General features: G+C 40.7%; 1 protein-coding gene across 1 annotated transcript in view; it reads right to left on the minus strand.

The window, feature by feature from the left end:
* Positions 1-22241, minus strand: part of LOC128662824 (protein MTSS 1) — a 734156-nt gene that overhangs the window by 116821 nt on the left and 595094 nt on the right. The window contains exon 6 of the mRNA XM_053716804.1: positions 11462-11576. Coding sequence (XP_053572779.1) covers positions 11462-11576 — 115 coding nt within the window. The remainder of the gene's footprint in view (positions 1-11461; positions 11577-22241) is intronic.

Genomic DNA, 22241 nt, shown 5'->3' on the forward strand with positions numbered 1-22241 from the left:
CCCCAGGCAAAAAATAAGGGAGGCGCTTAAAACAGAAAGATCGCCTATGCAGAAAATATAAGCTAAAATATAAAATGATGTGGTATTTGAAAAGAGTGAGAAAAAGTGTGTAAAAACTAAATGCAAAAAGATAATAAACTATAAAAATGTTAATACATTTATTTTTGGCAGTAAACCAATAAAAATTAAAATAAAATTAATAAGCTAGACTACAGTGTAATTAATATACAATAAAATGACAAAAAGAATGATGCCGGCATCAGTGGTATACACTTTAGATAGTACAAATGCTGATAAAATAAATCTATATATAACGCTAGTACAATCTCGGTGAATAAAACAATACAAGAGAAATACGTTGGTTTGTTACATAGCAAATATCGTAACACTATTATGGCTAGAAAAAGGATTTGCAAAGAAATGAATGTTAAGTCCCAGAGTTTCTCTGATGATAGATGTCTCTTATACGGTATAAGAAAAAATGTGGTACATTATATGTACAGTTCCTCTCTGTTTGACATCTGAAGTGGGTTTGAGCAAGTTGTAGTAATACAGTCGCGGGTTTGGCTTGGCGCCAAAATATTGTATAATAGTGCGGTGTTGGTATAATTATCTAGTCTTTGAGTGGATACCGACTCCAAGTGGCTGCTGTGAAAAAGCAGCATCCGTCACAATGTTAGGGATGTTTCTGTTTGCAGGAATTATGCATATACTGTGTACTCCAAAGGGCTGTGGAGTATTATGCACCTGTACAGGAACCGTTTAAAAAGCAATCTAAGGGTTATTGTTAGATTCTAGGACAGGGATTACAGCATGTAGAGTACTCTTGTTTAATACAAATTGACTCAATGAGTCTGTACTACTAGTAATTTCCTTTGGAAGTGGATAACGTACAGTTATAAGTGAGCAGATCTACGCGTTTCAGCCGTACCGGAAAGCGGAACTCTTGCAGTAATCCTCTCCTCTAGACAAACTATCCGGTTTGATGTAAGAAGTAAAATTATCAAAGCCGACAAGAGTGTAGATACGGCCTCACAACATACTCCTCAACAGCTCCGCTCCAAAAAAGCGGAAGTGCAGGAATCACGTGTGCAGGACAAAAAGAAACAGTGCCATCTAGAAAGTGCACAAAAGGTGAACCGCAGTATAAAAAATGGCTGATAATAAAACAGTTTTCAAATACGGAATCGGATAAGCCCCATCAAGCGTAATAACCTATGTACACGCTTCTAAACATAGAAAGCATTCATGTATGACTGGTCATCTAATAATGGATTTCCTTTACCGATTAACACTTTGCTTCCCTTAGCCAAGTGAACTCCCTAAGTCTCATACTGGTTTATGAAAACACCCAAGTGTCAAAAATATTGTTCCCAATCTGAATCTTTAACTGTTAAGGATTATTATGTCACAAAAAGGATCTGTTAATGAGGATTAAGTTCTGCTGTCCTTCTGTACCTAGAAGGCAAAGGCACTTACCTTAGATCCAACTGCAGGACAGATGCTGCTCCTTAGGTGTGGCAAGTACTTCACTCCCTGTCATGGACCTGTAGGAAAAGAAAGAACAGAGTAACCAACTCTGGCTTTCTACAAAAAGGGTAGCAAAGTGTTAAAAGTAAAGAAAAGACAACCTTGCTGCCTTTTAACTGCTAAAGCCACCACTACTTTTACTAAAGAGATTGATGTGGACACAGCTAGACCCCAATCCTTGCTTGCAGGGAAAAGTACACATACAAGGATTAAATATCTTCAGACACCAACTTCGCACATCCTCCATTGACAGAGGCAAAGAGAATGACTGGGGATTATGGGTAGGGGAAGTTACACACAACAGCTTTGCTGGGGTGCTCTTTGCCTCCCCCTGCTGACCAGGAGTTGAATATCCCACTAGTAATTGGAATAACGTTGTGGACTCTGCATGCCATAGGAAAGAAAGTAGTTATTCTAAGAATGAAAACCATGATTTAAATCTTACTGACTAATAATTTAAATTATGATTTAAATCAAAACCACCCTGTTCAGACCATGCTCAAAAGGAAAGAAATCTTCAAGCTTCAATTTTAGAGTTCGGAATACTTTGCTGTCTAAGTCAAGTATGAGGTCTTAGTCATACTTAAAAATTCTTACATGTATGTTACTTCATATTCATGCACACTGGATTAATACTAAAAGTATTTCTTAGCTTTTTATGCATGATGCAAGACAGTTACATAGTATTTTCTTTTGTCCAAAATTGTCACGTAAAATTGCCTTCTGTTGAATATATCTAGTTATAAGACTGGTAGATAAAAATATTTTCAGTTACTTTTATTTCAAGGGGTCATGATCTCAAGCAGAAGGGTATTCAGGAGTAATTTGAGGAAGCACAGAAAGAGCGATTGATTCATGGAATAATGACAAACATTGTGGGGGATTTTAAGAATGCCTAGGATAAGCATAAGGCTATTCTAGGAACTCTATAAGTTTATACTTTTAGGAAATATTGGGCAGACTTGCTCTTATCTGCTGTCAAAATCTATGTTTCTTATATTGCAGAGATATGTATACTTTACAGAGAGTTATTTGACTTCCTTGGGTTAATTATGCCTTGTAAATCATGTCTTATGTGATTTGGTAGTTGCTATAAAAGACAATAAGCACAAAGTATATGATGCCAATGTGGATAGATACACTTGTTAACAGATGTGCATGCATAACTAGTTTACTCAGAAGTCAGAAGGTGATTAATGCTAATCAGTTTGTTTTATGCCTTTGTGCAATGCTGATAAGTTTAAATATAGTTTTCATATTCTTAACAACAGTTTGTTGGTGATCTGCATTCTGGCGATTTATGTTAGAGAATGTCCTGACCTGTCTTGGTGTGTGTGTGTTCATTATTTATACTTACCAGAAGCTACTTTATACCATATTTACTAGTTATCATACACCAAACTAATGACAACGATTTACTTACAAAACATCTGTCCATGAAGTGCTATTTTTTGTTGTTGCACTTTTACTACAAGCTTTTAAAGTGGTCTTGTACAACACTTTACATGCATACACTTATTTTGCAATGCTATCACAATAAAACAATTAAAAATGTGACCATATTCTTTTCATTTAGCAATTGCCAATGCCAAGATGAAAATCCACATTTACTCCAACTGGCAAGCATTACCAGAAATGAACACCACTGTATGGTACATTTTTTCATACTGTATATCTAAACCAATCGCAGTACACACTTGTACGTTGTATATCTGCCTGGATTGTAAAGGTAATCTGTTTTTATTTTGCTATATTGAACTTTACATGCATTGCTGATGAACTGATCTATTTTTTAATTATTAATGTTAATGAATTAACACTAATATTAACCTATGAAAAACATAATTTATGCTTACCTGATAAATTTATTTCTCTTGTAGTGTGTTCAGTCCACGGATCATCCATTACTTATGGGATATATTCTCCCTCCCAACAGGAAGTTGCAAGAGGATCACCCAAGCAGAGCTGCTAAATAGCTCCTCCCCTCACATGTCATATCCAGTCATTCGACCGAAACAAGACGAGAAAGGAGAAACTATAAGGTGCAGTGGTGACTGGAGTTATAATTTTAACATTTAGAACCTGCCTGAAAAAGACAGGGCGGGCCGTGGACTGAACACACTACAAGAGAAATAAATTTATCAGGTAAGCATAAATTATGTTTTCTCTTGTTAAGTGTGTTCAGTCCACGGGTCATCCATTACTTATGGGATACCAATACCAAAGCTAAGTACACGGATGATGGGAGGGACAAGGCAGGAACATTAAACAGAAGGAACCACTGCCTGTAGAACCTTTCTCCCAAAACCAGCCTCCGAAGAAGCGAAAGTGTCAAATTTGTAAAATTTGGAAAAAGTATGAAGTGAAGACCAAGTTGCAGCCTTGCAAATCTGTTCAACAGAGGCCTCATTCTTAAAGGCCCAGGTGGAAGCCACAGCTCTAGTGGAATGAGCTGTAATTCTTTCAGGAGGCTGCTGTCCAGCAGTCTCATAGGCAAAACGTATTATGCTACGAAGCCAAAAAGAGAGAGAGGTAGCCGAAGCCTTTTGACCTCTCCTCTGTCCAGAGTAAACGACAGAGAAGAAGTTTGTCTAAAATCTTTAGTTGCCTGCAAGTAGAGCTTCAGAGCACGGACCACGTCTAGATTATGCAAAAGACGTTCCTTCTTTGAAGAAGGATTAGGACATAACGATGGAACAACAATCTCTTGATTGATATTCCTGTTAGAAACAACCTTAGGTAAAAACCCAGGTTTAGTACGCAGAACTACCTTGTCTGAATGAAAGATCAGATAAGGAGAATCACAATGTAAGGCAGATAACTCAGTGACTCTTCGAGCCAAGGAAATAGCCATCAAAAACAAAACTTTCCAAGATAAAAGCTTAATATCAATGGAATGAAGGGGTTCAAACGGAACACCCTGAAGAACTTTAAGAACCAAGTTTAAGCTCCACGGAGGAGCAACAGCTTTAAACACAGGCTTAATTCTAGCCAAAGCCTGACAAAAGGCCTGGACGTCTGGATGCTCTGCCAGACGTTTGTGTAAAAGAATAGACAGAGCTGAAATCTGTCCCTTTAGCGAACTAGCGGATAAACCCTTTTCTAAACCCTCTTGTAGAAAAGCTAATATCCTAGGAATCCTAACCTTACTCCATGAGTAACTCTTGGATTCGCACCAATATAAATATTTACGCCATATCTTATGGTAAATTTTTCTTGTCACAGGTTTCCGAGCCTGTATTAATGTATCCATAACCGAATCCGAAAACCCACGCTTTGATAGAATCAAGCGTTCAATTTCCAGGCAGTCAGCCTCAGAGAAAATAGGTTTGGATGGTTGAAAGGACCCTGAATTAGAAGGTCCTGCCTCAGAGGAAGAGACCATGGTGGACAGGACGACATGTCCACTAGGTCTGCATACCAGGTCCTGCGTGGCCACGCAGGCGCTATCAGAATTACCGATGCCCTCTCCTGTTTGATCCTGGCAATCAGCCGAGGTAGCAACGGAAATGGTGGAAACACATAAGCTATGTTGAAAACCCAAGGGGCTGCTAATGCATCTACCAGCACCGCTCCCGGGTCCCTGGACCTGGATCCGTAACAAGGAAGCTTCGCGTTCTGGCGAGATGCCATGAGATCCAGATCCGGTTTGCCCCAACGATGAATCAGTTGAGCAAATACCTCCGGGTGAAGTTCCCACTCTCCCGGATGAAAAGTCTGGCGACTTAGGAAATCCGCCTCCCAGTTCTCTACGCCTGGGATGTGAATCGCTGACAGGTGGCAAGAGTGAGACTCTGCCCAGCGAATTATCTTCGAGACTTCCAACATCGCTAGGGAACTCCTGGTTCCCCCTTGATGATTGATGTAAGCCACAGTCGTGATATTGTCCGACTGAAATCTGATGAACCTCAGCTTTGCTAACTGAGGCCAAGCTAGAAGAGCATTGAATATTGCTCTTAATTCTAGAATGTTTATTGGGAGGAGTTTCTCCTCCTGAGTCCACGATCCCTGAGCCTTCAGGGAATTACAGACTGCTCCCCAGCCTAGAAGGCTGGCATCCGTTGTTACAATCGTCCAATCTGGCCTGCGAAAGGTCATTCCTTTGGACAGATGAACCGGTGACAACCACCAGAGAAGCGAATCTCTGGTCTCCTGGTCCAGATTTAGCAAAGGGGACAGATCTGAGTAATCCCCGTTCCATTGACTGAGCATGCATAGTTGCAGCGGTCTGAGATGCAGGCGCGCAAATGGCACTATGTCCATTGCCGCGACCATTAAGCCGATTACCTCCATGCACTGAGCTACTGATGGGCTTGGAACGGAATGAAGGACACGGCAAGCATTGAGAATCTTTGATAACCTGGACTCCGTCAGGTAAATCTTCATCTCTACAGAATCTATAAGAGTCCCTAGAAAAGGAACCCTTGTGAGTGGTAACAGAGAACTCTTTTCCACGTTCACTTTCCACCCATGCAACCTCAGAAATGCTAGAACTATCTCTGTATGAGACTTTGCATTCTGAAAACTTGACGCTTGTATCAGAATGTCGTCTAGGTACGGAGCCACCGCTATGCCTCGTGGTCTTAGTACCGCCAGAAGTGAGCCCAGAACCTTCGTAAAAATTCTCGGGGCCATGGCTAACCCGAAGGGAAGAGCCACAAACTGGTAATGCCTGTCTAGAAAGGCAAACCTCAGGTACCGATAATGATCTTTGTGAATCGGTATATGAAGGTAAGCATCCTTTAAGTCCACCGTGGTCATATATTGACCCTCCTGGATCATGGGTAGGATGGTTCGAATGGTTTCCATCTTGAACGATGGTACCCTTAGGAATTTGTTTAAGATCTTTAAGTCCAAGATTGGTCTGAAGGTTCCCTCTCTTTTGGGAACCACAAATAGATTTGAGTAAAATCCTTGTCCCTGTTCCGATCGCGGAACTGAGTGGATCACCCCCATAAGAGGTCTTGTACACATTGTAGAAATGCCTCTCTCTTTACTAGGTTTGTCGATAACCTCGAAAGATGGAACCTCCCTTGTGGAGGAGAGGTTTTGAAATCCAGAAGGTATCCCTGAGATATAATCTTTAACGTCCAGGGATCCTGCACATCTCTTGCCCAAGCCTGGGCAAAGAGAGAAAGTCTGCCCCCCACTAAATCCGTCTCCGTATAGGGGGCCCTGACTTCATGCTGTCTTAGGGGCGGAAGTAGGCTTTCTGGCCTGCTTGCCCTTGTTCCATGACTGGTTGCCTTTCCAACCCTGTCTGTAACGAGCAGTAGTTCCTTCCTGTTTTGGAGCGGAGGAAGTCGATGCTGCTCCTGCCTTGAAATTACGAAAGGCACGAAAATTAGACTATTTGGCCTTTGGTTTGACCCTGTCCTGAGGAAGGGCGTGGCCCTTACCTCCCGTAATGTCAGCAATAATTTCCTTCAAGCCGGGCCCGAATAAGGTCTGCCCTTTGAAAGGAATGTTAAGTAGTTTAGACTTGGAAGTTACATCCGCTGACCAGGATTTAAGCCAGAGCGCTCTGCGCGCCTGTATGGCGAATCCGGAATTTTTAGCCGTAAGTTTGGTTAGATGTACTACGGCATCTGAAACAAACGCATTAGCTTGCTTAAGGGTTCTAACTTTGCTCAAGGCCTCATCCAACGGCTCTGTGCGAATCGCCTCTTCCAGAGACTCAAACCAGAATGCCGCTGCAGCCGTGACAGGCGCAATGCATGCAAGAGGCTGCAATATAAAACCCTGTTGAACAAACATTTTCTTAAGATAACCATCTAATTTTTTATCCATTGGATCTGAGAAAGCACAGCTATCCTCCACCGGGATAGTGGTACGCTTGGCTAACGTAGAAACTGATCCCTCCACCTTAGGGACCGTCTGCCATAAGTATTGTGTGGTGGCGTCTATAGGGAACATTTTTCTAAATATCGGGGGAGGGGAAAAAGGCACACCGGGTCTATCCCACTCCTTACTTATAATTTCTGTAAGTCTTTTTGGTATAGGAAAAACGTCAGTACACACCGGTACCGCATAGTATCTATCCAACCTACACAATTTCTCTGGAATTGCCACCGTGTCGCAATCATTCAGAGCCGCTAATACCTCCCCTAGTAACACACGGAGGTTCTCAAGCTTAAATTTAAAATTTGAAATTTCTGAATCCGGTCTCCCCGGATCAGAACCGTCACCGACAGAATGAAGCTCACCGTCCTCATGTTCTGCAATTTGTGACGCAGTATCAGACATGGCTCTCGTGTCATCAGCGCGCTCTGTCCTTAACCCAGAGCTATCGCGTTTGCCCCTTAATTCGGGCATATTATATAATACTTCTTTCATAACATTAGCCATATCATGTAAAGTGATTTGTAAGGGCCTAGATGTACTAGGTGTCTCAATCCTACGCATCTCCCGAGCGGGAGACGCAGGTACTGACACGTGAGGAGAGTTAGGCGGCATAACTTCCCCCTCGTTGTCTGGTGATAGCTTCTTCATCGGTACAGATTGACTTTTATTCAAAGCAATATCAATACAATTGGTACACATCGTTCTATTGGGCTCCACATTGGCTTTTGAACATGATGAACAAACAGTTTCCTCTGAATCAGACATGTTTAAAACAGACTTAGCAATGAAACTAACAAGCTTGGAAATCACTTTCAATAAGTTTACAAGCAATATAAAAAACGCTGCAGCGCTTCAAAAATACAGATATAATTAAACAATTCTTAACAAGAAGTGTATTAGCAGAGGATTGCACCCATTAGCAAAAGGATGATTAACCCCTCAATACCCAAAACGGATAAAACAGATATCAATTAAGATTTAACGCTTTTAATCACAGTCAGCACACTGTCACAGATCTGCTGTGACTGATTACCTCCCTCACAAATGAAATTTGCAGACCCCTGAGCTCTCTAGAGACGTCCTGGATCAAGGAGGAAGAAGCAGAAAGACTGTGTAATAATTTTAACTGCGCAACAAGGCGCTAAAACAAGGGCCCTCCCACTCCAATCACAACAGTGGGAGCCCTGATATAACGGTTTCCATGCAGAAAAATATGTTAGCCATGTGGAAAAAAATCATGCCCAAAGCGATTTATCACCAAAGTACCTCACAAAAACGAATAACATGCCAGTAAACGTTTAAAAAAAAAAAAAAACAACATTTTTCAATGTCATGCAAAGCTATCACTAAGCCTGCTACCAGTCGCTACCACTGCAGAGAAGGCTTAAGTATTATTTCAGTGTTAACAGTATTTTCTCCGTCAAATTCTAGTCCCTAGAATATAACTCGACTGCGCATACATTTATCAACCTGATACCAGTTGCTACTACTGCATTTAAGGCTGTACTTACATCATACGGTAACAGCAGTATTTTCTTAGTCAATTCCATTCCCAGAAAATAAAGTACTGCACATACCTCATTTGCGGAGGACCCCGCATGCTATTCCCAGTTTCTGAAGTTACCCCACTCCTCAGAATGTCGAGAACAGCCAGTGGATCTTAGTTACGCCTGCTAAGATCATAGATAAAAAACGCAGGCAGTTTCTTCTTCCAAATACTGCCTGAGATAGAAAAACAGCACACTCCGGTGCCATTTAAAATAACAAACTTTTGATTGAAGAATAGTTAAGTAAAAACTCCAGCTCCTCTCGCGACCTCCTTCTTTGTTGAGGGTTGCAAGAGAATGACTGGATATGACATGTGAGGGGAGGAGCTATATAGCAGCTCTGCTTGGGTGATCCTCTTGCAACTTCCTGTTGGGAGGGAGAATATATCCCATAAGTAATGGATGACCCGTGGACTGAACACACTTAACAAGAGAAATGTTAGCCTCCACCACAACCCTTAGTGTAGCAATATATTTGGGATGTCCTGTTATGTGCCGTTATGACTCCCTGGTGATGTATTCTGCAAGCAATTCTACCAGTGACCTACTTGCAGGTTAATGTTTGAGGTTCAATTCTATTGCTAAATACTTAATAGTGGCAAGAAGAATGGAAGAGGTTGGTTAAGCCATTTATGACTGATTACTGTAGGGACCTTATGACAAATCCTATCAGATGATAATGATGTAACAACAGATATAGGACATCATTTAACAGTCTTAACTATAACCTCCAATGCATTCTGAGAAGAAAGAACACTAGGTTTATTGTATTGTTCTTATCACACACAGTTATGGTGTGTTTTTACAGTAACATTTTCTTTAGTTTTTTGACTTAGATACCCGTATATTGGTTACGGTAGATCTAAGTACACTTTGTAGCAACATACAGATGGAGACAATATTTGCCTCTGATATAGACACATAGTATTCATGTGTGGTACATAGAAGGAAACACTCTTCACTGTCCACCAACAGAATCTAACTTGGTTTGAATATCACCTGGTCTGTAGGCCAATCACAAGTGAGTTAACGGACACACATCAGCCTGCACACCCTCTTTTTTTTATTGACCACTGACAGCGAACAAATTATCACTCAATACTATAAATTGACTGAGTGGTGACCAACACAACACAATATACGAGTCATGACATATGAGACTGCTATGAGCGAACTTTATTACTTGCATCAATCGAATATTGTGTCTCTACTCCAATCTGTATTTGATGTTAATGATTTGTCCGTTGTTCACTCCCACTAATGGGAGTGTCCGTTGTCATATGGTAGCCTCTGACTAAGTTGATCATTCAGAATGTTTAATATGCAATTTTAAACTATTTGAACTGCTCTGTTTTAAAGGATTAGTTGGTTTTGGTTTTATTCAGCTGTTTGTTTGATACAGTAAATGATTTTATAAGATGCCATAACCTGAACCTTTCTTTAAGCATTTTGCTACCATATGAGACGGACCGTCTCTATTTCCTGGAACTTGTGACCCAGCTCAAGCACCGGAGATCAGCTAGTTGGTTGGCTGTGATAACCAGCCTGCACCCAAAAGCAGCCTGGTGTGCTCTTCACAAATGTGAGTACCCTGTGCTCCTGTTATCATCTTGTCTTTTAGACCCATTTGATATGCACAAATGGCGCTTCTTTTTGTTTGATCTTGTTTAGAATTACCACTCGGGGAAGGAGAAGGGAGAGTGCAGCCCGTGCAAGATCTAATAATCGGAAGCATTATACCATTGAACATCACTTCCAGGATATTCAAATCACGATAATTTTAGACTTTGGGGACTTTATCTGTTATCCTCACCTGGTGTTTACTTTTACACTATTTGTATCCAATTTGAATTTTTTATTATTTAGTGAAAGTTTATGATCTATATAGATCATACATTGCAAATAGTTTTTTTTTATCCTTTTTGCATTGTACGCCCCCTACTGACAGTGTGAGACTTGATTTCTCTCTGTCCTGTAATTATTATAAATAGTGAGTGGAAGCTCAGAAAGGTACAGCAGGGAAAAGGTAATCAAAGTTCAGATTTTCAAATGTTGGGCATTTGGTATCAAGAAAAGAAATGACATGTTAAATGACACTAACAAATGTTTTGAGCTATTTCCTTATCCATGCAAGAAAAAGGTACTTCTAAATATTTACATGAACTTAAAATGTACTTTCTGTATTTAAGGGATACTAAATACAAAATATTTTCTTTCATGATTCAGATAGAGCATACAATTTTAAGCAACTTTCTAATTTACTCCTGTTATACCTTTTTGTTCGTTCTCTTGGTATTCTTATTTGAAAAAACAGTAATGTAAGCTAAGGAGCCGGCCCATTTTTGGTTCAGCACCCTGGGTAGCGCTTGCTGATTAGTGGCTACAAGTTGCTTAAAATTGCATGCTCTATCTGAATCGTTAAAGAAAAAAATTTGGGTTTAATATCAATTTAATACAATACTTCACGAATAAGGCATTTCACATGGCCACTGCAGCAACAACATTTTTAACAGGTAAGTCGTAATATACTGCACATTTACCTGAAACATCGCGTCAAACATTACTGCTGAAGGTGAACGAATATGTAGAGCTTCCACTGAGCTTGATATGGAGTCCATAGATGGAACATGCCTTATTGACCCATGTAGATAGTTACTATTGGACAAAACAAAATGAATGTGCATTAGCAATAATAATAAGCTTCTTTACTCAAGTAGCAGATTCTGGGCAACTAAACCCCCTCTAAACTTGTTTGCACACGAGTGGGTGCCACACAATTTGAATTAAGGATATATACAAGAAGTGCAAAGAACATGACAGAATTTACATAAATACAATGGCATCCAACAAAGTCAGGAAAATGTTTGAGAGATACTAAATAGAAAATGTGGTTTACGATGAAAGTTATAATAATAGCTATGCATCAAACCAAATTTATTTAACTGTACAAGTAATGTCCAAGTTAACTGAATAAAGTGAAGCATGGAAAAATGAGATTTAGTACATTACGTATCACCACTGGGGTTCAAACGCTTATATAACACTTATTAGGTGCAAGAAGAAAATATGTTTGGCTCAGGGATTTGTCAAGCATTGATGAATACTACATAAATACATATACTTTTATCATATATTTCCAAGTTTGCGTCATCAGAAACATGTTGCACAGGCTCAAATGTTTTTTATTCTGGAAATGCTGCAGGACCAAGAACACTGCACATATTTTTATATAAAGTGATCCCCTCAATATTTGTTTTTTCTGCACTGAGCTGAGATAGCAAACAAGGACCATTTGATACTTCAGGATTCTCATCCCATTAAGTTTGAGTAAAGGAGACGGTAGCATATGTAGACAGTAAGATTTTTTTTTATTTTTAATAAATCCCTGAGTTGATATTCAAAATATTTATTAGATGAAACAGGGAGGAAAACATGAGCTTTTAACTCTGAAACACAGTCAAGTATAAAACTACTACTAATATCTTGAAAGTCAATAACTTAAGATAAAATCTGTTCACTTGCTTAAAGGATCACTCAATGCAGTAGAATTGCATAATTAATATGTGCATAATAAAAAGACAATGATTTAACACCTACTCTTAATTTCCAATAAGCTGTCATTTTTTTTATATCTGACAATTCCCCCCCCCCCATTTTCCGGCCCCTTGTGTCATGTGACAGACATCAGCCAATCACAGACTAGTAAACCTATACCCTGTGCACATGCTCAGGTAAGATCATGTTCTTTAGAAAGTGTGATTATCAAATTTTGCACAGTATTTTTATATTCAAAGTAAGTTGGAAAGTGTCTTAATACTGCCTGCTCTTTCTGAATCATAAAAGTTTATTTTGACTTGAGTGTCCCTTTAAATGGATAAAGTTGTAGGACTTGTTATATTAGTTTTGGGGATGGAAGAAAACTGTTTGGGAGTGATCAGGGGGTGGGAGGGTAATGCCTAGACTAGAGCAAATATTAACCTAACACGCTGATTAACCCCTTCACTGCCAAGAATTTCAAAAGTGTGGTGCATCTTGCAATTGGTGCCTTCAAATTGCCAAAAACCAATGGCAAATCCATGCATGTCTGCCGTTTCTGAACAAAGGGGACCACAGAGAAGCTTTTACAACCATTTGTCTTATGATTGCAGTAGTTATGTCTAAGGAATTTTAGTGAGAAACCAAGTTTGCAAAAAAGTTAATGCTTTTTTTTTTCTCATATGATCGTATTTTGCAGCCGAATAGTGGCATCAAATATACCAAAATGGGCCTAGATCAATACCTTGAGATGTCTACTTTAAAAATATATACAGGCGTACCTCGAAGATATTGCGGGTATGGTTCCAGACCACCGCAATAAAGTGAGTCACACAATTGTTTTTGTTTCCCAGTGCATATAAAAGTTTTATTTACACCATACTGTAGTCTATTAAATGTGCAGTAGCATTATGTCTAAAAAAAACAAAACAATGTACATTCCTTAATTGAAAAAATACTTTATTGCTAAAAAATGCTAACCGTCATCTGAGCCTTCAGATGAGTTCATGTGGGCCATATAGATAACATTGTGCTCACGCCCGTGAAGTTGTGCACAACACAGCACTAATTGGCTAAAAAGAAAGTCAATAGATAATAAATAAAAAGTCATGTGATCAGGGAGCTGTCAGAAGAGGCTTAGATACAAGGTAATCACAGAGGTAAAAAGTATATTAATATAAACATGTTGGTTATGCAAAACTGGGGAATGGGTAATTTTAAACATCAAATATTTTGGAGTTGACTGTCCCTTTAATTCTATATATCGATTCACAATGTTATGCTCTCCTAGAGGTTTCTGTAACATTATTGTGGGCATTTTTTCTATCTAGAAGATATCACAGATGCTTGGTTTTTTAGTTCACAAAACTGTGAATTTGTGTTTGCAAAAAATAGCATGCCTCTTCTTCAAAGCAAACATGTTATAAAATAAACATACAAAAGTTGAGAAAATATAATTTATGCCTACTTGATAAATTTATTTCATGGTGGTGAGAGTCCACGATCCTTTACTCCTGGGAATTATTCTGCTGCCCACTTGTAGGAGGTAAAGATTCCAAAACTCCAAGAGCCCTTAAAACCCCACACACCTTACTGGAAACTAATAGCCAAGCCAGAATAGAAGAAGATAGGAAAAGAAAAAAAGAGCAATACAAAAGGAGCAGTAAAAACAAAATTTATGCTTACCTGATAAATTTATTTCTTTTGTGGTGTATCCAGTCCACGGATTCATCCATTACTTGTGGGATATTCTCCTTCCCAACAGGAAGCTGCAAGAGGACACCCACAGCAGAGCTGTCTATATAGCTCCTCCCATAACTGCCACTCCCAGTCATTCGACCAAAGACAATCAAGAGAAAGGAGAAACTATAGGGTGCAGTGGTGACTGTAGTTTAAAAATAAAAAACACCTGCCTTAAAATGACAGGGCGGGCCGTGGACTGGATACACCACAAGAGAAATAAATTTATCAGGTAAGCATACATTTTGTTTTCTCTTGTAAGGTGTATCCAGTCCACGGATTCATCCATTACTTGTAGGATACCAATACCAAAGCTATAGGACACTGATGAAGGGAGGGACAAGGCAGGCGCTTAAATGGAAGGCACCACTGCCTGTAAGACCTTTCTTCCAAAAATAGCCTCCGAAGAAGCAAAAGTATTGAATTTGTAGAATTTAGAAAAAGTATGAAGCGAAGACCAAGTCGCCGCCTTACAAATCTGTTCAACAGAAGCCTCATTCTTAAAAGCCCATGTGGAAGCTACCGCTCTAGTGGAATGAGCTGTAATCCTTTCAGGAGGCTGCTGGCCAGCAGTCTCATAAGCTAAGCGTATTATACTTTAGAAAGTTGCTAAAATTTCATGCTCAATGTGAATCACGAAAGAAAAATTTTGGGTACAGTGTCCCTTTAAATGCAGTGATAGCTACTGGTATCAGGCTTATTAATAGATGCATACTCTTATAAAAATGTAATATAAAACGTTTGCTGGCATGTTAATCGTTTTTATATATGTTTGGTGACAAAACTTATTGGGGCCTAGATTTTTTTCCACATGGCTGGTTTGATTTCTGCCTAGAGACAGTTTCCTGAAGCTTTCCACTGTTGCAATATGAGTGGGAAGGGCCTATTTTAGTGCTTTTCTGTGCAGCTAAAAATACTGACAGAGACATTCAGCTTCCCTCTGCATGATACAGGACATCTCTGAAGGGCTCAAAAGGCTTCAAAGTCGTGTTTGAGGAGGGTAACAATCACAGTAGACTGTGGCAGTTGTTGTGACTGTTTAAAAAACGTTTTTGTCATTTATTATTCTGTTTTTGTTATTAAGGGGTTAATCATCCATTTGCAAGTGGGTGCAATGCTCTGCTGACTTGTTACATACACTGTAAATTTTTTGTTAGTGTAACTGCCTTTTTTCACTGTTATTTCAAATTTTGTCAAAATTTGTTTCTCTTAAAGGCACAGTAACGTTTTTTATATTGCTTGTTAACTTGCTTTAAAGTGTTTTCCAAGCTTGCTAGTCTCATTGCTAGTCTGTACAAACATGTCTGAAACAGAGGATACTTGTTCATTATGTTTAAAAGCCATGGTGGAGCCCCATAGGAGAATGTGTACTAAATGTATTGATTTCACCTTAAACAGTAAAGATCAGTCTTTATCTATAAAAGAATTGTCACCAGAGGGGTCTGTCGAGGGGGAAGTTATGCCGACTAATTCTCCCCACGTGTCGGACCCTTCGCCTCCCGCTCAAGGGACGCACGCTAATATGGCGCCAAGTACATCAGGGACGCCCATAGCGATTACTTTGCAGGACATGGCTGCAATCATGAATAATACCCTGTCAGAGGTATTATCCAGATTGCCTGAATTGAGAGGCAAGCGCGATAGCTCTGGGGTTAGACGAGATACAGAACGCGTAGATGCTGTAAGAGCCATGTCTGATACTGCGTCACTATGTGTAGAACCTGAGGACGGAGAGCTTCAGTCTGTGGGTGACGTCTCTGATTCGGGGAGACCTGATTCAGAGATTTCTAATTTTAAATTTAAGCTTGAGAACCTCCGTGTATTGCTTGGGGAGGTATTAGCTGCTCTGAATGACTGTGACACAATTGCAGTGCCAGAGAAATTGTGTAGGCTGGATAAATACTATGCAGTGCCGGTGAGTACTGATGTTTTTCCAATACCTAAAAGGCTTACAGAAATTATTAGTAAGGAGTGCCCTTTTCCCCACCTCCTATATTTAGAAAAATGTTTCCAATAGATGCCACTACACAGGACTTATGGCAGACTGTCCCTAAGGTGGAGGGAGCAGTTTCTACTTTAGCAAAGCGTAACACTATCCCGGTTGAGGACAGTTGTGCTTTTTCAGATCCAATGGATAAAAAATTAGAGGGTTGGGGGATGCTTCCGGGCAGCGACCAAGATGGCCGACTTACTTTTGCACTCTGAGGACTCACTGATAAATCCGTTGCTCATCAGTGTATAGACCCTACATCCACGACCAAGATTTGTGTGAGACTATCTATAACAATCTAATGAACATTTAGATCTACTTAAAAGTCATCCACTCAAGTGCAGAGGTACCGGAACGGTGAACCTGCAGTGGCAACGCGTATGCGTTTGAGGCCTTCATCTAACCCCCCCAGGTAAATCTGGGTATAGCAGCCAAATCGAGCTGTATTTTCCATAATAACTTTTACTGAATGGTAATTTGGGCTATTGAGCTTCAAGCATTTGAAAACGACATCCTTAAATACTAACATGGCAACAGAAAATTATTTGACCCTAGACGAGCTATGCTTCAACATGGGGGAGTACTTTAACAGCTTCCGTATAGACATTGAAGTATTGCTTACTCCGGTTCTGTTACTTTCTGCTACCACTGATACCGTGAACCAGATGGAAAAGATGTACCGCAAGAAGATGCCCAAGTCAATGACCACATACAGTTGACACCTACCGCTGGGATGCCCTCTATGGTTGGCGGTCCGGTGAGAGAGCCTGGGAATTGGCCGATGGTGCATCGTGTGGAGAGAGGGGTGAGGTTGGAGACATCTGCGATCTCGAAGGGGACTGATTGCGGGAGCGGCTTAGCGGGGGTGACCGACCGCGATCAAGAGCATATGCTTATATATTCCTCAACAGCAAAGCGGCACTTTGAGGACTACGCAGATGTAACTCTGTACTTACCACGAATGCCGAAACAGTTTATTTGGGGGAGTCCCAGTGCCTCTGCTCACTATATGACATCTAGTTTTTACCGCAGCACAAAGGCTTGGATCTTACACTGGGTTATGTATCTAGTTTCTATCTACCCTTTAAAAACCGGAGTAGGGTGACTGTTGTTTCCTAAGATAATTCTTTTATGGGGAGCGTGAGCTTACAAACCTTCAATATCCCCAGCCCATGCTCTCCTTTATCGATCTGTGGACTTATAAACTGTTTGATGCAGGCATACGCTCTTGCTTATGATTTTATATTACAGTATCCTGATTGTTTTTAAAAAAAGGGGATTGCTGAAATCTACAATACATATGCTACAATTGTGGTATTTTACTGTTGAACATTGTCTTATGTTGCCACATCCCTATTTCACCTAGTTTGATCACGTTCACGGTTTATGAGGTTGTATGTGTATGTTTCAATAAGTATGTTAAACATGTTGTCACATGTCTCTACGCTCAGACCCATCACTTATAGTAAGATTATAGGAACAAGTTATACTGCGGTAAGGGGAGATCATACATTATGTTTAACCTGTCTTGCTTATGGAACTGTCAGCTAACGAGTCTATTGTTTTAGACTTGGTCAGATGGAGTTATATAGCATAGACTACCCAAGATTGTTTACCCTTTATTGATCCCTTCTAACTCCTAGGTTGTTTTCCTAATGTTATTTGGCCTGTTGTAAGTATGCTGGGCCCTGTGTCTCTCTATCCTTAGTCCAAATTATAGCTTGATCACTAAGCATAGGGTCCAGTTAGATTTATAGATTTTTTTATATCTCTACAGTTTACAGTATACATATATATTTTATGATCCTCAAAGCCCTATCAAGAGTCTTAGTACCTACTCAGATGTGATGGCCTATTAAAATAGATAGGAGTTTCCTAGATTATGCTATTCAACTTCCTGTTGTGTTGCATAGGGCCCATGCTTCTATGACAGGATTAAGTTACACTCTGATTTATTGTGAAATGATATTATACATAGTTATTATATTAATATGTTGAACTTTTTCATAGGTGTTGTCTCCTATCAGCAGTAAATATAACTCCTACTTCTACTTATATTGAACTTTCATTAATTTGATGACCTCACACACAAGTACTTAGTAATGTATTCCCCCTTTTCACGTATTGTCAGATTATATCAGAAGGGCTGGTAGAACCCAGTTAACTTCTTGGAATTAGCCATATATATTGTAGACTCCACCCCATATTCAATTCCCATTATTTTACCAAGTTTTAGTAGCCCAGTTACCTGTCCATATTATAGTGTCCGTCTTTTTACTTTGTTATTCCATTCATCTATTCTCACTAAGGGTCTATGAGTACAATTTGTGTGTTATAACTTATTACATGAACCCTTAAAAGAAAAGTTTCATGATTTGCGTTAAAAAAATGAAAAACTGAGATTCACCATGTGAGGCCCAAGAGTGGCCCCTTTTTGTCTATGACTACCCTTTGTGACACCACAATGTTGTACTGGGAGACCCAAGAATGGCCTCAAAGAGTGGCCTCATTCAGAGGGTCTACAGTTTGTTAGGCACACTAACTGTTCAATTCTACTTGCATGCATTGTTATGTACTCTTGTGTAGCTTACTTAGTACAAATCCTCGTTGGTTCTCCATTTGAGATTGTATATGTGGAAAATTTGTATTTGAGTTGATATTATTGCCATACTTTGTATATGTGCCTCAAATTGATTCTCAATAAAAAAATTTTTTAGAGGGTTACCTTAACAAAATGTTTATTCAACAAGGTTTTATTTTACAGCCCCTTGCATGCATTGCGCCTGTCACTGCTGCGGCGGCATTCTGGTTTGAGGCCCTGGAAGAGGCCATCCATACAGCTCCATTGACTGAAATTGTTGACAAGCTTAGAACTCTTAAGCTAGCTAACTCATTTGTTTCTGATGCCATTGTTCATTTGACTAAACTAACGGCTAAGAATTCCGGATTCGCCATCCAGGCGCGTAGGGCGCTATGGCTCAAATCCTGGTCAGCTGATGTGACTTCAAAGTCTAAATTACTCAACATTCCTTTCAAGGGGCAGACCTTATTCGGGCCTGATTTGAAAGAAATTATTGCTGACATTACTGGAGGCAAGGGTCATACCCTTCCTCAGGACAGGGCCAAACAGTCTAATTTTCGTGCCTTTCGAAATTCCAAGGCAGGTGCAGCATCAACTTCCTCCGCTTCAAGACAAGAGGGAACTTTTGCTCAATCTAAGCAGGCCTGGAAACCTAACCAGTCCTGGAACAAAGGCAAGCAGGCCAGAAAGCCTGCTGCTGCCTCTAAGACAGCATGAAGGAACGGCCCCCTATCCGGCGACGGATCTAGTAGGGGGCAGACTTTTTCTCTTCGCCCAGGCGTGGGCAAGAGATGTTCAGGATCCCTGGTCGTTGGAGATCATATCTCAGGGATATCTTCTGGACTTCAAAGCTTCCCCTCCACAAGGGAGATTTCATCTTTCAAGGTTATCTGCAAATCAGATAAAGAAAGAGGCATTCCTACGCTGTGTGCAAGACCTCCTAGTAATGGGAGTGATCCATCCAGTTCCGCGGACGGAACAAGGACAGGGTTTTTATTCAAATCTGTTTGTGGTTCCCAAAAAAGAGGGAACCTTCAGACCAATTTTGGATCTAAATATCTTAAACAAATTCCTCAGAGTTCCATCTTTCAAAATGGAAATGATTCGGACCATCCTACCCATGATCCAAGAGGGTCAGTACATGACCACAGTGGACTTAAAGGATTCCTACCTTCACATACCAATTCACAAAGATCATCATCGGTTCCTAAGGTTTGCCTTTCTAGACAGGCATTACCAATTTGTAGCTCTTCCCTTCGGGTTGGCTACAGCCCCGAGAATCTTTACGAAGGTTCTGGGCTCACTTCTGGCGGTTCTAAGACCGCGAGGCATAGCGGTGGCTCCGTATCTAGACGACATCCTGATACAGGCGTCAAGCTTTCAAATTGCCAAGTCTCATACAGAGATAGTTCTGGCTTTTCTGAGATCGCACGGGTGGAAAGTGAACGAGGAAAAGAGTTCTCTATCCCCACTCACAAGAGTCTCCTTCTTAGAGACTCTTATAGATTCTGTAGAGATGAAAATTTACCTGACGGAGTCCAGGTTATCAAAGCTTCTAAATGCTTGCCGTATTCTTCATTCCATTCCGCGCCCTTCGGTGGCTCAGTGTATGGAGGTGATCGGCTTAATGGTAGCGGCAATGGACATAGTGCCATTTGCGCGCCTAAATCTCAGACCGCTGCAATTATGCATGCTAAGTCAGTGGAATGGGGATTACACAGATTTGTCCCCTCTGCTAAATCTGGATCAAGAGACCAGAGATTCTCTTCTCTGGTGGTTGTCTCGGGTCCACCTGTCCGAGGGTATGACCTTTCACAGGCCAGATTGGACAATTGTAACAACAGATGCCAGCCTTCTAGGTTGGGGTGCAGTCTGGAACTCCCTGAAGGCACAGGGATCGTGGACTCAGGAGGAGAAACTCCTTCCGATACATATTCTGGAGTTAAGAGCAATATTCAATGCTCTTCTGGCTTGGCCTCAGTTAGCAACACTGAGGTTCATCAGATTTCAGTCGGACAATATCACGACTGTGGCTTACATCAACCATCAAGGGGGAACCAGGAGTTCCCTAGCGATGTTAGAAGTCTCAAAAATAATTCGCTGGGCAGAGACTCACTCTTGCCACCTGTCAGCAATCCATATCCCAGGTGTGGAGAACTGGGAGGCGGATTTTCTAAGTCGTCAGACTTTTCACCCGGGGGAGTGGGAACTCCATCCGGAGGTGTTTGCTCAACTGATTCATCGTTGGGGCAAACCAGAGTTGGATCTCATGGCGTCTCGCCAGAACGCCAAGCTTCCTTGTTACGGATCCAGGTCCAGGGACCCAGAAGCGACGCTGATAGATGCTCTAGCAGCGCCTTGGTTCTTCAACCTGGCTTATGTGTTTCCACCGTTTCCTCTGCTCCCTCGACTGATTGCCAAAATCAAACAGGAGAGAGCATCTGTGATTCTAATAGCGCCTACGTGGCCACGCAGGACCTGGTATGCAGACCTAGAGGACATGTCATCCTTTCCACCATGGACTCTGCCTCTAAGACAGGACCTTCTAATACAAGGTCCTTTCAATCATCCAAATCTAATTTCTCTGAGACTGACTGCATGGAGATTGAACGCTTGATTCTATCAAAGCGTGGCTTCTCCGAGTCAGTCATTGATACCTTAATACAGGCACGAAAGCCTGTTACCAGGAAAATCTATCACAAGATATGGCGTACATTTCTTTACTGGTGTGAATCCAAGAATTACTCATGGAGTAAGGTTAGGATTCCTAGGATATTGTCCTTTCTCCAAGAGGGTTTGGACAAAGGATTATCAGCTAGTTCCTTAAAGGGACTGATTTCTGCTCTGTCTATTCTTTTGCACAAGCGTCTGGCAGAAGTTCCAGACGTCCAGGCATTTTGTCAGGTTTTTGTTAGAATTAAGCCTGTGTTTAAACCTGTTGCTCCCCCATGGAGCTTAAACTTGGTTCTTAAAGTTCTTCAAGGAGTTCCGTTTGAACCCCTTCATTCCATTGATATTAAGCTTTTATCTTGGAAAGTTCTGTTTTTGATGGCTTTTTCCTCGGCTCGGAGAGTCTCTGAGCTATCTGCCTTACAATGTGATTCTCCTTATCTGATTTTTCATGCAGATAAGGTAGTTCTGCGTACCAAACCTGGGTTTTTACCTAAGGTGGTTTCTAACAAGAATATCAATCAAGAGATTGTTGTTCCATCATTGTGTCCTAATCCTTCTTCAAAGAAGGAACGTCTTTTACATAATCTGGACGTAGTCCGTGCCTTGAAGTTTTACTTACAAGCTACTAAAGATTTTCATCAAACATCTTCCCTGTTTGTCGTTTATTCTGGACAGAGGAGAGGTCAAAAAGCTTCAGCAACCTCTCTTTCCTTTTGGCTTCGGAGTATTATACGCCTAGCCTATGAGACTGCTGGACAGCAGCCCCCTGAAAGAATTACAGCTCATTCTACTAGAGCTGTGG

The sequence above is a fragment of the Bombina bombina genome, chromosome 1 (genome assembly GCF_027579735.1).
Source record: "Bombina bombina isolate aBomBom1 chromosome 1, aBomBom1.pri, whole genome shotgun sequence".
NCBI lineage: Eukaryota > Metazoa > Chordata > Amphibia > Anura > Bombinatoridae > Bombina > Bombina bombina.